This window comes from Pleurodeles waltl, chromosome 5 (assembly GCF_031143425.1).
Source record: "Pleurodeles waltl isolate 20211129_DDA chromosome 5, aPleWal1.hap1.20221129, whole genome shotgun sequence".
Lineage (NCBI taxonomy): Eukaryota > Metazoa > Chordata > Amphibia > Caudata > Salamandridae > Pleurodeles > Pleurodeles waltl.
Genome location: NC_090444.1, coordinates 692,947,931 through 692,960,073, shown reverse-complemented (window position 1 = coordinate 692,960,073; position 12,143 = coordinate 692,947,931). Strand labels below are relative to the sequence as shown.

The following is a 12,143-nucleotide window of genomic DNA, read 5'->3' as shown; positions in this document are numbered from 1 at the left end:
ATATGGGAAGCAGAAATAAAGGTCTATTGACAAACTATTTATACATAGCTAAAACAAAATACCCCGAAAACTTCATCCGTGCAAGCCACGATTGCGACCAAAAGGCATTGATAGCAGGAGTAAGCGAAGGTTGTGGCATAGGAGAAGACTAAAACGGAAAAGGAGCATAAAGAGAATCAACAGTATATGTAAAGAATGAGCCCAAGGACAGGACAAGCCAAGACTGGCTCCAGAAAGAAACAAAGGGAGTAAGAGAATACATTAAGGAATTGTTGAAGAGATGACAGGAAAATTCAAATAGTGTTTTATACTGTAAAAATGCCAAAGGAGAGGTGTAAGAAATGAGCCTTTGTGACTGACAGCCAAGTCCAAGTAGGTACATATGTTTTGCCTGGACTCGCCATTGGCGGCAACACAAAAGCAACATTTAGATGTTCATTTAGTAAGAAAGTGGACAGCCCCACTTTGGTTTTATAACAGGCAATCAGGGGCGGCACTTCCATTATGGCGTTGCCCCCCACCCCTCCAGAAACAGGAGCTGCACAACTTTTATATAAACAACATAATAAACTCTGTTTATTACGTTGTTTCTGTAAAAGTGGATGGGGCCACTGGCATGACGTGGACGGGGGGGGGGGGGGGGGGGAGTGCACAGCACTCCCCCTCAGTGTGCAGGTATGTTTGGACAGCTGTCTGGGGCCGGCCAAACACACATGCGCACAGGGCTCTCACATAGTTGCTGGGCTGGAGAGAGCCTGCACAGGCTCCCAGTCTGCCTGGGAGCACCCTGGCTGGGAACTCCCAGCCAATCTTGATGCTGCTTTGAGCAGTGTCAGGATTGGTCGCAGGGCAGGCTGGGAGCCTGTGCCTGCCTGCAGCCTGCAACGGAGGAGCAGAGCGGAGCGATGCGGGAAAAAAGGGAAGTTTCATTTTTAATATTATTTTTTTTGTTACCCGCCTCCAGCATCCTCACCACGTACTGCCCCGCTCCGCCCCTTTTTCCTTCCGCGAGCCGTGACTGCAGGCATTACCAGTTACCTTGAGGCAAGATACCCCTCAGCTCCTTTGATGGGGAAGTTGTGAAAAAATGTCAAAAGATTTTCAACTTTGTCGAAATATTAAACACAAGAGTTTTCTAAAGTAAAACTGCTGTACACACAGCACACGGTTGGTGTGATGTTTGACTGAATGTACACATCCTTTTTTTGTTTTTTTTACTCTCACGTCTTCGTGGTGCACAATCTCAACATTGCCACCAGATCACCATGTACTGGAAAACAAGCAGAGTCCTTTCAACTATGGTCCATGTTGTCACAGTTTCCTTAGAGTAAAATTCAAGAGGTGACACTTTGAAATGCAGGCACGTCTTTTCACTCTCCCTTACCAGGAGAACTTGTGTTAAAGAAAGTTTGTTTGGCCTAGAGACATCATCACCTTGAACAACAGGAACTGCAATTCCACCTCCCACTCTCCCATCCCAAAGTAGAAGGGCCCAGAAAAAAATTAATCAGAGACTCTTGCTAAAAAGTCTTCATTGAACGTCTAGAGGTACGGAGTCTCCATCCTCTTCACTTCAGTGTCTGGGTCTCCATCCTCCAGACACAGGAATGCAGGCAATACACCTCTACTGACTGGAGAGGTTGTCCTCACCCTCTATCTTGTGCTATGCTGAACCACAGGCCTACAAATGTATCCTTCCGCATCCATTATTCTCTCTCTGTCACACACACACACTCACACACACACACACACACTCCCACACACAGATACACACAGTCCTACTATGCAAATGCTCATTGTGCAGGCACATGCACTTGACATGCACTTAGGACATCAGTGCTACATTCTGAGTTTCACATAAATGTGAAATTTTACATCAGAGAGGTCAGCAGACCACACTCTTGATGACTCAGGAAAAACAACCAGGTCAAGCTACAGATTAATGGAACACATTATGCTGCCACCACTACTCTGTGTGATACACCCATGGCAGGAACAGTTGCCCAATATCTTCAACAAGTACATACATGGGTTGACCTCTCCAGGCATTGGCAGGGACAGGCTTAGACGTCTGTGCACACACTAGATTAGTGTGATGTCAAAGCCAAAATGAAAGTCAGCATACCAGTTTCTCATGCAGTTGGCCACTCAGGGCCAGGAAATATGCCTGAATACCAATCAAGGGAAATTCCATTCCCAAGAGAGAGAATATCGGAGGATGTCATTGTAATAGGTTATTGCCAGAGAAGATACATATCAGCCCTCATTTTAGCCCTTATTTGAATGTCAAAGGTGCTCGATGAGGACATTAAAGCACTGACATGTAGCCAGATAAATTGATGTGGCCTGAATTAGACACTGGTATGCTGGGGACCCCAAAATCATGGCCAGCTTTTCCTTACGATCAACCATTACGTTACACTTCCACACCCTGGTCTGACAAGCTGCCATTGCTGAAGTGGAGGTTGGGGGGGTAGCCTAGAGGCAGAGAGACTGTTTATTTGATTTACTAGGGCCAATCAAAAGTATCTATCTCACATCCAAATAATGTTTCTTTCTGCAGTATTGTATCCTCAGATTGCATACTACCTGATAGGGTCTCACCTGTATTCCTATTGACCTTGACATAAATCTTCTGATTGTTACTTCATTTTTTTTCTTTACAATTTTTCTTTTCTTATTTTCCATCCTCAGCATGTCCCATCTCTCTTAGATTACCATATTCTGTCACATGCATGTTTGCCATAATCACTTTTATTGATTCACTGCAATTTTTCCCCAACTCATCTCCAAGATCGCAGTCTCTCCTTCTTTGAAAGTCATACTCCACAAACTAACAATACCTAATCTCCACTAGCCCGTCTATTAATCCTACTAACCAATTCTCATAAACTCATATAACCCCTCCACCAACAAATGACAGACTTAACTCTTCAACACAACACCACTGTCGCCATACTGTGTTCACCATTTACCAACTTCCCGTATGAAGTAAATAACTACGGCTGTGTGTAACTTCTAGTTCAGTAGCAACTGCTGTAGAGGGCAGCAACCTGTAAATGACCCCATAATTAAAAAAGGTCATATTAACATGGAAAGTGTTAATATTGATTAAATAGGAAAATATTTACCTGTCAGGAACAGATTGAAATATTCATTTCCTCCGAGATTGACTGAGCTCAGAGAGAAAACGTAGTATCCTAGGCTCCCAGTAAACCAAATTAACCAAACGCTAATGGTTCTTCTAGCAAGGTTATAGGTAGTAAACAGATCTAAGATGCTGTGCCTCTTGGCTGTCAGTATTTCATCTTTGTCTGTCTTCTTCAAAAGCAGACCATCTTCAGTAACTGGATACAGTTCAGAAAGCTTCAATGGTGTGCTCACTCTGTTGCACCTCTGGATTGTGTCAATCAGTTTCTGCACTTCGGTGTATCTTCCCTGTGATAGAAGCCAAAAGGGGGTCTCCGGGAGCTTCCAGCAACACAACAAGAATGGTACAGTTGTTAGAGAAAGACAAATCTGGTATATCCACCAAGTCCTCACCAGGTATCCTACTAAGGCCACTACCATAATGCCTACGGCAAAGGCTGCATGGACATGCATGGAAGCCCAGGTCCGCACTTTAATTCCAATGTATTCTGTCACGTAAACAAAAATTACAACCAGGTAGCCGCTTGAGACCTGAAAAAAAAAAAAATGCAATTTATTCAGGACTTTTTATTCAATACATAGGATTCTCTTTCTTAATAATTGCATGACACTGTCATTAATCCTCACTAAAGTTAGCACCAGGACCATGCAATATACAACATTTAGGAATTGTGCAAAATCATACCACAACATGTGCATGTAGGGGGGAATTTAAGAAGAGGATTTACCAAGAGTCCTAATTTACAACAACTTGTTTGCTCAGATACGTTAACATACAAATTATCAAATGTGACTCAGATTATATCATTGGGTAAACTGGAACAGAACACCTAACACGATTCCTACTAAACAGAATGATGGCTGCTTTAAAGAGTGATGAGCTCTTTATTTCGGTACTCCGTTTGGGAAGCATCAAGTCTAGCAAAAAAATAATAAAAGATTCAACTACATAGACCTAGGTGAGTTGTACACTGCCTGTTGTTGTTGGGTTTAGTTCTTGGAGCTATATTGTACATTAACATTAAAATATGTTGTACAAATAAATGCAATTGTGAAATCAAAACCCCAATGGTTTACAAAAGGATTGACAGAATTTTACTACAGCAAATGGGATTTGAAAATATGGAAATTTGTCCGGTATTTTGAAAGTCACATGTTTGCAATTTTATGGGCTATGACAGATTTTTGGGTATTCCCAAAACCCTGCACTGAAACAATTTGGTGACCACATACTAACCTTTAAGTCTGTAGGTATTCACCTAGCCCTTGAAAGTTATCTACTCTGAAACACTCACACATTTATAGATTTCAACTCGAGGAGTAAATGTATTTCAATAGTGAACTGGCAAAGGATGGATGCAAAATAAACAGATATATAGGAAAGGGTTTCTTAGTGACAGAAAAAGCCTTTTCTGTATGGAGAAAGAAGAAAATATTAAATTAACACAGGCATATAGATTTCACATTTCTATATGTAGAAATCTATACCTAATAGAAGGTTAGTACTCCTAAAAATGATGACTCTCGTGGGTCTCTGAGAGTATTCATGGAATTCTTTGAGAATTTCTGAAGCTTGTAAACTACCCCGAAACCTGGTAGGAATTCTACAAGAGCAATTTTCTATTTTTCCCTGCCTTGTCTGATTCCAGTGGGAAAGTACAGGTAATTCACCGTAGTTTTAAAGTAGTCTTAAGTCAACATTCCTTTAGGCTTGTGGGATACCCAAGACTAGCAGTTCAGAGAGACTTGACAGCATATTTGTCCGCCATAAGATGGGCTATATTTACACCTTGAGCACAAGTGATGCCTTGCACTCTAATGCTCTGTACTCTTAAACATGCACTGACTTCCCTCATCATACCCTTCTCTTTCCGTTGTTATTACAGATGCAGACAGCAGGGATAGTGCATGGGTCATCCGCAAGAAAGTCGAAATTAGGTAACCAGTACAAGAATCACTACTGTGCGTAACATGAAGTTTACTTACCAGTAATCATAATTCTGCATTATTGACATCGATTACAAAAAATTACATGTACTCTACATATTCTCCATTATCTAACTGAGAATATATTGGTAAAATGCACAGAGAAAATGAAGTTAATTTCACATATATCTGTATGAATATTTTCTTATAGTTTCTTCCTTTTAGAGCATTTAAAAAAATATATATATAAGCCAAGCAATTGCTAAAGGAGTTTTCTGTTTTTTTACTTTAGTTTGATCTATGGATAGTGTAACTGGTTTGTTTGTATGTGGGTTACCGTTTCATCTTGGTGTGCCTGGATCCGAATGTGCTTATTCAAGCTGTACTGTGTCGGTGGCCAGTCGGGTGTCTGCATTGTCACATTAAAATACTGTGAGACTGCTGTGTGACCTAATTCTTGGGAGCTGTAGGAGGTGCAGGACATTCTGGCCCGAACAGTGCCACAGATGAACAAGATCACACAGCAGTATTTGTTTATAGACCAAATCTTTTTATTTACAGAATACTCCATGTACACTCCTACAACCTGAAACTGCTGAGGATTCAGTGATCTCTACCAACTGGGTATCAACCAAAAACATCCCACAATCCCCTCTCCCCAGACCCTTCCCCCAAGTCCCAGCCATTGTTCAAAATCCCAGTGATGCCCAATTCCAGTCTCGTAGCCCCGTTCCCAGAAAGGCGACTACAAAATGGGCATTGTGTCTAAGCCACACCTAAACACAGGTGTGTTGGCTGGGTGAGAATGTGTAGCACTGAGAAACTGAGGGCACATCTGCTTCCTGTATTCTGAAGACAAATACGTCAAGAAGGACCACAATTAAGTCGGCAATGGTACCATCAAAATCCTAATTTTGTCTCCTTCCTGTTCTGGCTCTAAAGAAAATGTCTCCACTCCAAGCAGTCTGTATTGTATATCCATTACCTAAGGTCTGACTGTAGTTTTTTACCCCACAAATGTCTCGCAGCACACAGCACCAGAGTTATCAATTTATATTTTCTGGAGAATGAGGGGAAAGTCTATTTGTTAGATAAACCCAGAGGCATGTAGGCTGGTAACCTGGGGAAGGCAGTCTCAAAAAAAGCATCAATCTCACGTCATGGAGCCCGGACCAATAGGTGTATAAGTTTGGACAGTGTCAGCGTAAGTGTTTTAAAGTGCCTACACATTCACTCCCTCGCCAAAAGGTGGCTGTTCTATGGAGCCCACATGAGTGTAGCTTAGCTGGAGTGTGTAACTAGTATGTTGTTGTTTTTATTATTGCCTCCTTCACCGTCACAGATGTTTTGTGTGTTCCATAGTTCATCTATTATAATGCGTTATTTGCTACTGTCGGCCAAGGGGTAACTTTCACCTTCTTTGCCCTGGTGCCCTCCCCCGTCATCTGAATTAGGAATTTAAACATATCAGAAACAAGCTTCTTATCTCTCTCATTGATAATAAGACATTTTTCAAAGGAGTCAGCACTAGGGTAGCTCATAATCGTATAGAGGCATGTAAGACCCGTGTCATACATGGTGATAACGGCAGTGTTCCGCTCTGGGAGTTCAAATACCTCTATAAAACAGCTGAATGATCTCACTCACAAAATCATCGAGCAGGTCTCCCTCTCTTTGGCACCCCTGTCTCTTCAGGTGTAAAACACCTCTTTTTCCATCACCGGGGTGAAGTAAGGGTTGTTTGATGTTGATGTGACCGGTGAGGTAAATGCTGTTAGTCCCGTCTGTATTGCTACTTGGTTTCATAAAACTAGTGTTGCCCTTGTCACAATGAGGGAAACCCCTGACCCTATGCTATTTCTCAAGCCAGTGTGTTTTACAAACATTTGTGTCGCCTACTATGTGGTCCATGAAGCACCGGTAATTTCTGTATTCTTCCAATTCCCACTCCACAATAATCCTAAATTGGGTTGCTTGGTAATCGCACATAAGGACTGAAAGTTCTAGTCCCCAGCTTCAAATGATCTGTGCATAGTACATTTAGCCAACCTCAGAACCTGCCTTGCCCATGCAAATTTGCTTATTGCCCCTTAGAGTTTCCTTCAAAAATATCTTGGGGAGAGACAGCCGGGTAGTCTGAAAGGCAAAAAGGATCCGAGTTAGGACTTTCATTTTTAAAACTGCCCTTTTGCTGCACCAAGGGTGCCCCCCTGAGTGCCAGGACTGCAAGTCATGCTTCACCGAATGCAAGAGTTGGAAACCTTTCACTTGCATTATCTGATCTGATCAGTTTTTGAGGCTGTGTTGCCAGATGGAACCCATAGCCCTCTGAAGAGAATCATGCCTTTAGCAATGTCACTGGATCATGGGTTACAGATCAAAAAAATCAGGGAAGTAGTTATATTGTCCTTAAACCTCAAGATCTCTCTGTATGTCACACAGGAATGGAGATCTTTGGCTGGTGATGAACACCAGTGAACACTAGGACTTCACTGGAATGCAACATATGAGTGTACATTTTGTTATCCATTCTGACACCCTGTATGTTGTTGTTCCTACACACCTACGTCACTAATGCTTCCAAAGCCAAGGTAAAGAGTAAAAAGAAGAGACAGCAACCCAGTTGAGAGAGTTGATTCTGCCCAGGATACTCAGGCTTTTATAGCTTCAGAAGACCAATTCCCAAATATCTCCAAACACTTTTCCCACATCCAATGATAACAGCAGAGCATTTTTGTGTGTTCTCTTTGCTCTCTTGATGTTATCAATTATTTCAGTATCATTTTCATGTAGTCGCTACAGTTTCTCCTAGGAACAATGTCCTACAGATGAAGCTTCACCAATTTTAGCAGGGGCTTCCCAAGAATAAATACAGACACTCGTGAATACATTATCATCCACATTCAGGAGTGATATTGGTCTGTATTAGCCATACATCGTTGGGAACTTGACCTGCTTAAGGACAACCCAGATTAGAGCTCCCAGCAACGATGGGAGCCTGCCTCAAGGAAGATGTTATATAATTGTGTCTTTTGTTGGGCAAGACTGCGGCAAAACAGTTCATAGAACAAGGGTGTGAACATATAAGGGACAAGCTGCTTGCCCAGTTTGAGCTTGGCTATGCCAGATTTGACTTCCTCAGATTTGATGCTTGGTCAAACAGCTTGGCTTGTTGGTATTTGAGATGGGGCAAATCGCATCCCTCAAGTATGTGCCAAGATGGTTCAGAGTGAATGTCTATGCCCTGCAGAGGTTTCCATAGAAATTCATGAAGGAATATGCTCTACCTATATCATCTTCCCTCAAAGCCCCTCTCAGGTCCTAGACTTCCCAGTACCTTTCAGGCCAGCAGGTTCCCTGTATTGTTTCTCCTGACATAGTATTTTCGCTGGGTCCTGAGCAAAGCATATTCTCCCTGTTGAACGTTTTCACCCCACTTTAATAGAACCTGTGTTTCTGTGAAGTGCTCCCATTCTATTCAATCAACTTCCAGCTCTTCTTTCTTTTCTCTTTTGACAATCAGCATGAGAAAATTTGAGAGCCTGGATGAACAACACTAAGGCCCTCATTTCAACCCTGGCGGTCGGTGGCGAAAACACCACAAAAAGGGCGGCGGTAAAAAAATTGGAATTACAAGCATGGCGGTGACCGCCATGCAAAACCGCCACTTCTCCACTCCGACCGCCAGGGTGGTAAAGCCCGCTGGGCTGGAGACTTTGGTCTTCAGCCTGGCGGCTGTCACTACACCGCAGGCGGTATCACAACCCCGCATACCGCCATGGATTTCGTGGGGTTCTGTACCACCATGAAATCCATGGCGGTAGGCACTATCAGTGCCAGGGAATATGTTCCCTGGCACTGATAGGAGTCTCCCTCTCCCCTCCCCAGAGTCCTCCCCCAAAACCCACGACCCCCCTACGTCTCCCCAAAGGTGGTAGGACCTCCCTCCCCACACCCACCCCTTAACATTGACACACACACCCCCCCACACGCACACTCACACAACTACACATACATGCACACATACACACAGACATACACGCACACAAACACAGGGACATACACACAGACATACACACACATTTTCCATACACACAACACCCCCGCATGCATACACGCACTCACACACCCTCTCTACACACTCACATGCACACCCCCATGCACGCACACAACACACAACACCCCCCCACCCTCTCCTCCCCTAATGGACGATCACCTTACCTGGTCCAGTGATCCTCCGGGAGGGAATGGGATCCATGGGGGCTGCTCCGCCACCAGCTCCCCATCACCAGAACACCGCCACACCGAATCATGGGTTGTGATTCGGTGGGCGGGGTTCTGATGACGTGGCGGTGGAGGTGGAGCAGCCTCCACTTCACCGCCGACCGCCAGTATGGCTGCTGGCAGCTCTCCTTCCGGAAAAGGGCGGAGTGACACGCTGTGCGGAAAACCACCTGCAATTGGCGGTCTTCAGCACGGCGGTACCTCGGCATTCTTGGTAAAAGACCGCCCAGGTTGAAATGAGGCCCTAAATGTCTAACACAAGAATGTGGGCAACATATCTTAAAGTACCACAGAGGTCAATATCAGAAAGAGCTCCAATCTGGCATACCTACTCTAGAGAGTGAAAGGTTCAGGCGATGGGCTTAGGGTGCTGAGTACATCATATGTCCTCCAGCCAAACGTTCTGTTTCCATTTACTCATAGGGAGCCTGACTGTCTTATCCTCTGAGCAGATTGATGCCTCATGCCATGGAACACTGCTGTAGGGTCACCTCCAATAACAACCTCATCTACCCTGAGGCCTGTTTATCTCTGTGATTGCATTTTTCAGATAGATATTGGTAATTCATAAATGAAGGACTGGGATCCACCTTTAGAGCCTGCCTTAAACTTGCATTCGCCATCTCTGGATGTAACAGAGATGCAAATGGACTCCCCCTTTCTTAATCATACCCTAGGAGAACAACTACTTCGATATCAACAGGAATCAGTCCTTTTCAGGAGGTGTGACTCTGAATGAAGCAAGAAGTGCACTGCCAGCCTTCTGATGGAGAGTTTTGAACTCAGCTCTACGTCTTTGATAATTATGTACAGGTGTTTCAACCATCCCTGAATTGGCTATTCTCAGACCAATAACCAAACTCATATTCCACTTGGGTCAGAGTGGTGCCCCCCTGTCTACATCAATGATTAACCCTTAGTCCAACCCCAACCTCAGTTTAAAAATGTGAGAAAAACCAAAGTAACAAGCAACCATATGAGACTTTGCTGCCCCTATTCCATATCACCGACCCTAGAGTGTGTCATGTCTGGAACTAATGCTTTACATTAGGCACAACTGTAGCCTGTTCAGCCCCCCTACATGTTTTATCAGTCTGCAGTCCATACGAGGATCAATCACCCCCATCCTACATGTTCCACCAAGGCAAGAGTGTATCTGTTATCGTCACTGCCCAGTCTTCCACATCTAGTCCCCATAGCCAGGTAATAACTACCTGACTCTCTTGGTTTATGTCATCATCATTTAGCCTTGTTCTCTGGCTCTTGTTCAGTATTGGTATTCATCTATTACTATGGAGTCTCAATGATTTCCTCAGTGGCCATTTGCTAATCTCTTCTTGATGTTCTTCCTCAAGTTGCAAGATCTTTTTTGCTTCTGTCGTCAGTGAATGTAGTTGATACAGCTGATTTTGTCATCTGAAAAGAGATCCCACTTGTATTGAATCTTGTGTCTTCTGAGAAAATGCATTACCTGGCAAAATGGCCCTCCTTTTGGCAATACCCCCATTGACAGACCTGGTATAGCTGAATCTTGTGTCCCTCAAACTTAAAATCACCTTCCTCTTTGGCTACTCTTTTGATTGCCTCTATGACCTTGAACCAGTGCACCTTATTCAGAATGTCTAGCAGGGCACCTGTCAGCATAGGATCCCCACTGTTTCTGTGCATTCTCTCTAACTCTATATGCTAGAAATCATCAGCTACTATTACTACTCTACGGATCTTCCACACATATGTATCAAGGTTTTTTCCCTGTGTGCTCACAGAACCCTAAGGATTCGGATGTTATTATATCTGGAATGGTTTTCCTGATCTCCCATTTTCTCCTACAGTACTCCATTTTGCTCTTGAAGAGTAATTAATTCTAATATTAGGAATTTCTGCTTCTCATGCCTATTATCCCTCTTAAGCTCTGGGTTCTTTGTGAGCAGCTACACAGATTTAGTCAAAAGTTGAAGTACATTCTTTCCCTTCTGTAGGTGAGTGACTCCTTGCTGTCTCTGTGCCGTTCTTGCACCAGTACCCTTTGGCCTCCCAAGAGCACAGTGTTCTACAGTCTAATGTTGGGTCATGAGAATATAGACTTGTGCCCAGTGGGGGGATCGGTGCCAGCCTTACAGATTTATTTTTCCTGCTCACTCTCTGCTGTTCATGTCTTTGACAGTCCACCCAGGCCACTTTTTGATCCTGTGCTTTACTTGCACACGAGGAGACCTTGTTAGACCACTCCTGCAGCAACTGCTGGTTTCCCAGGGACTTCAGTCTTGGCCTAGCTCACCGCTGATTCCAGGGAGCCTCCACTTCTCCTGGCCCCACAGCTGAAGAATGTAGGAACTCGGTTCTGGCTTTGCTTCTGAAATCCCCAATATCTCAGAAGCCTCCTCATCATCAGCACTACTTGTATCTTCTGGGGCTGGCAGCAGGGGCATGTGTCCAGGCAGCAAATCCTCTGCCCCTCTCCAGCTTCTCCACCACACAGGTCAGGGCCTTTCACATCACCAGGATCCACACAAAATCGCAGGTCCTCCCTCAAGGTTTTCCCTGCCTGCCCCTTTCACAGAATTGATAGCTCCACCGGATGCGTGTGTGGGGACCAGAGTTTCATGCTCATTGTTGTCTGCTCAAGACCACAATCTTGGCTCTCTCACATTGGTGCCAAACTATCCAAAAATCTCTGCAAGGCCAATCAGCCTTGCTAAAATGCAAATCTCCTGGGCAAACAACGAAGCTTTCCCAAGTCTGGTGATCAATAATCCTCTGTCTCTAGTCTAGTGTCTGGAAGA

At 44.0% G+C, this 12,143-nt stretch overlaps 1 protein-coding gene across 1 annotated transcript in view; it reads right to left on the bottom strand.

The window, feature by feature from the left end:
- SLC22A16 (solute carrier family 22 member 16) overlaps window positions 1-12,143 on the bottom strand; it is a 240,291-nt gene that overhangs the window by 114,009 nt on the left and 114,139 nt on the right. The window contains exon 4 of the mRNA XM_069234612.1: window positions 3,132-3,681. Within this exon, the coding sequence (XP_069090713.1) occupies window positions 3,132-3,681 (550 nt within the window). The remainder of the gene's footprint in view (window positions 1-3,131; window positions 3,682-12,143) is intronic.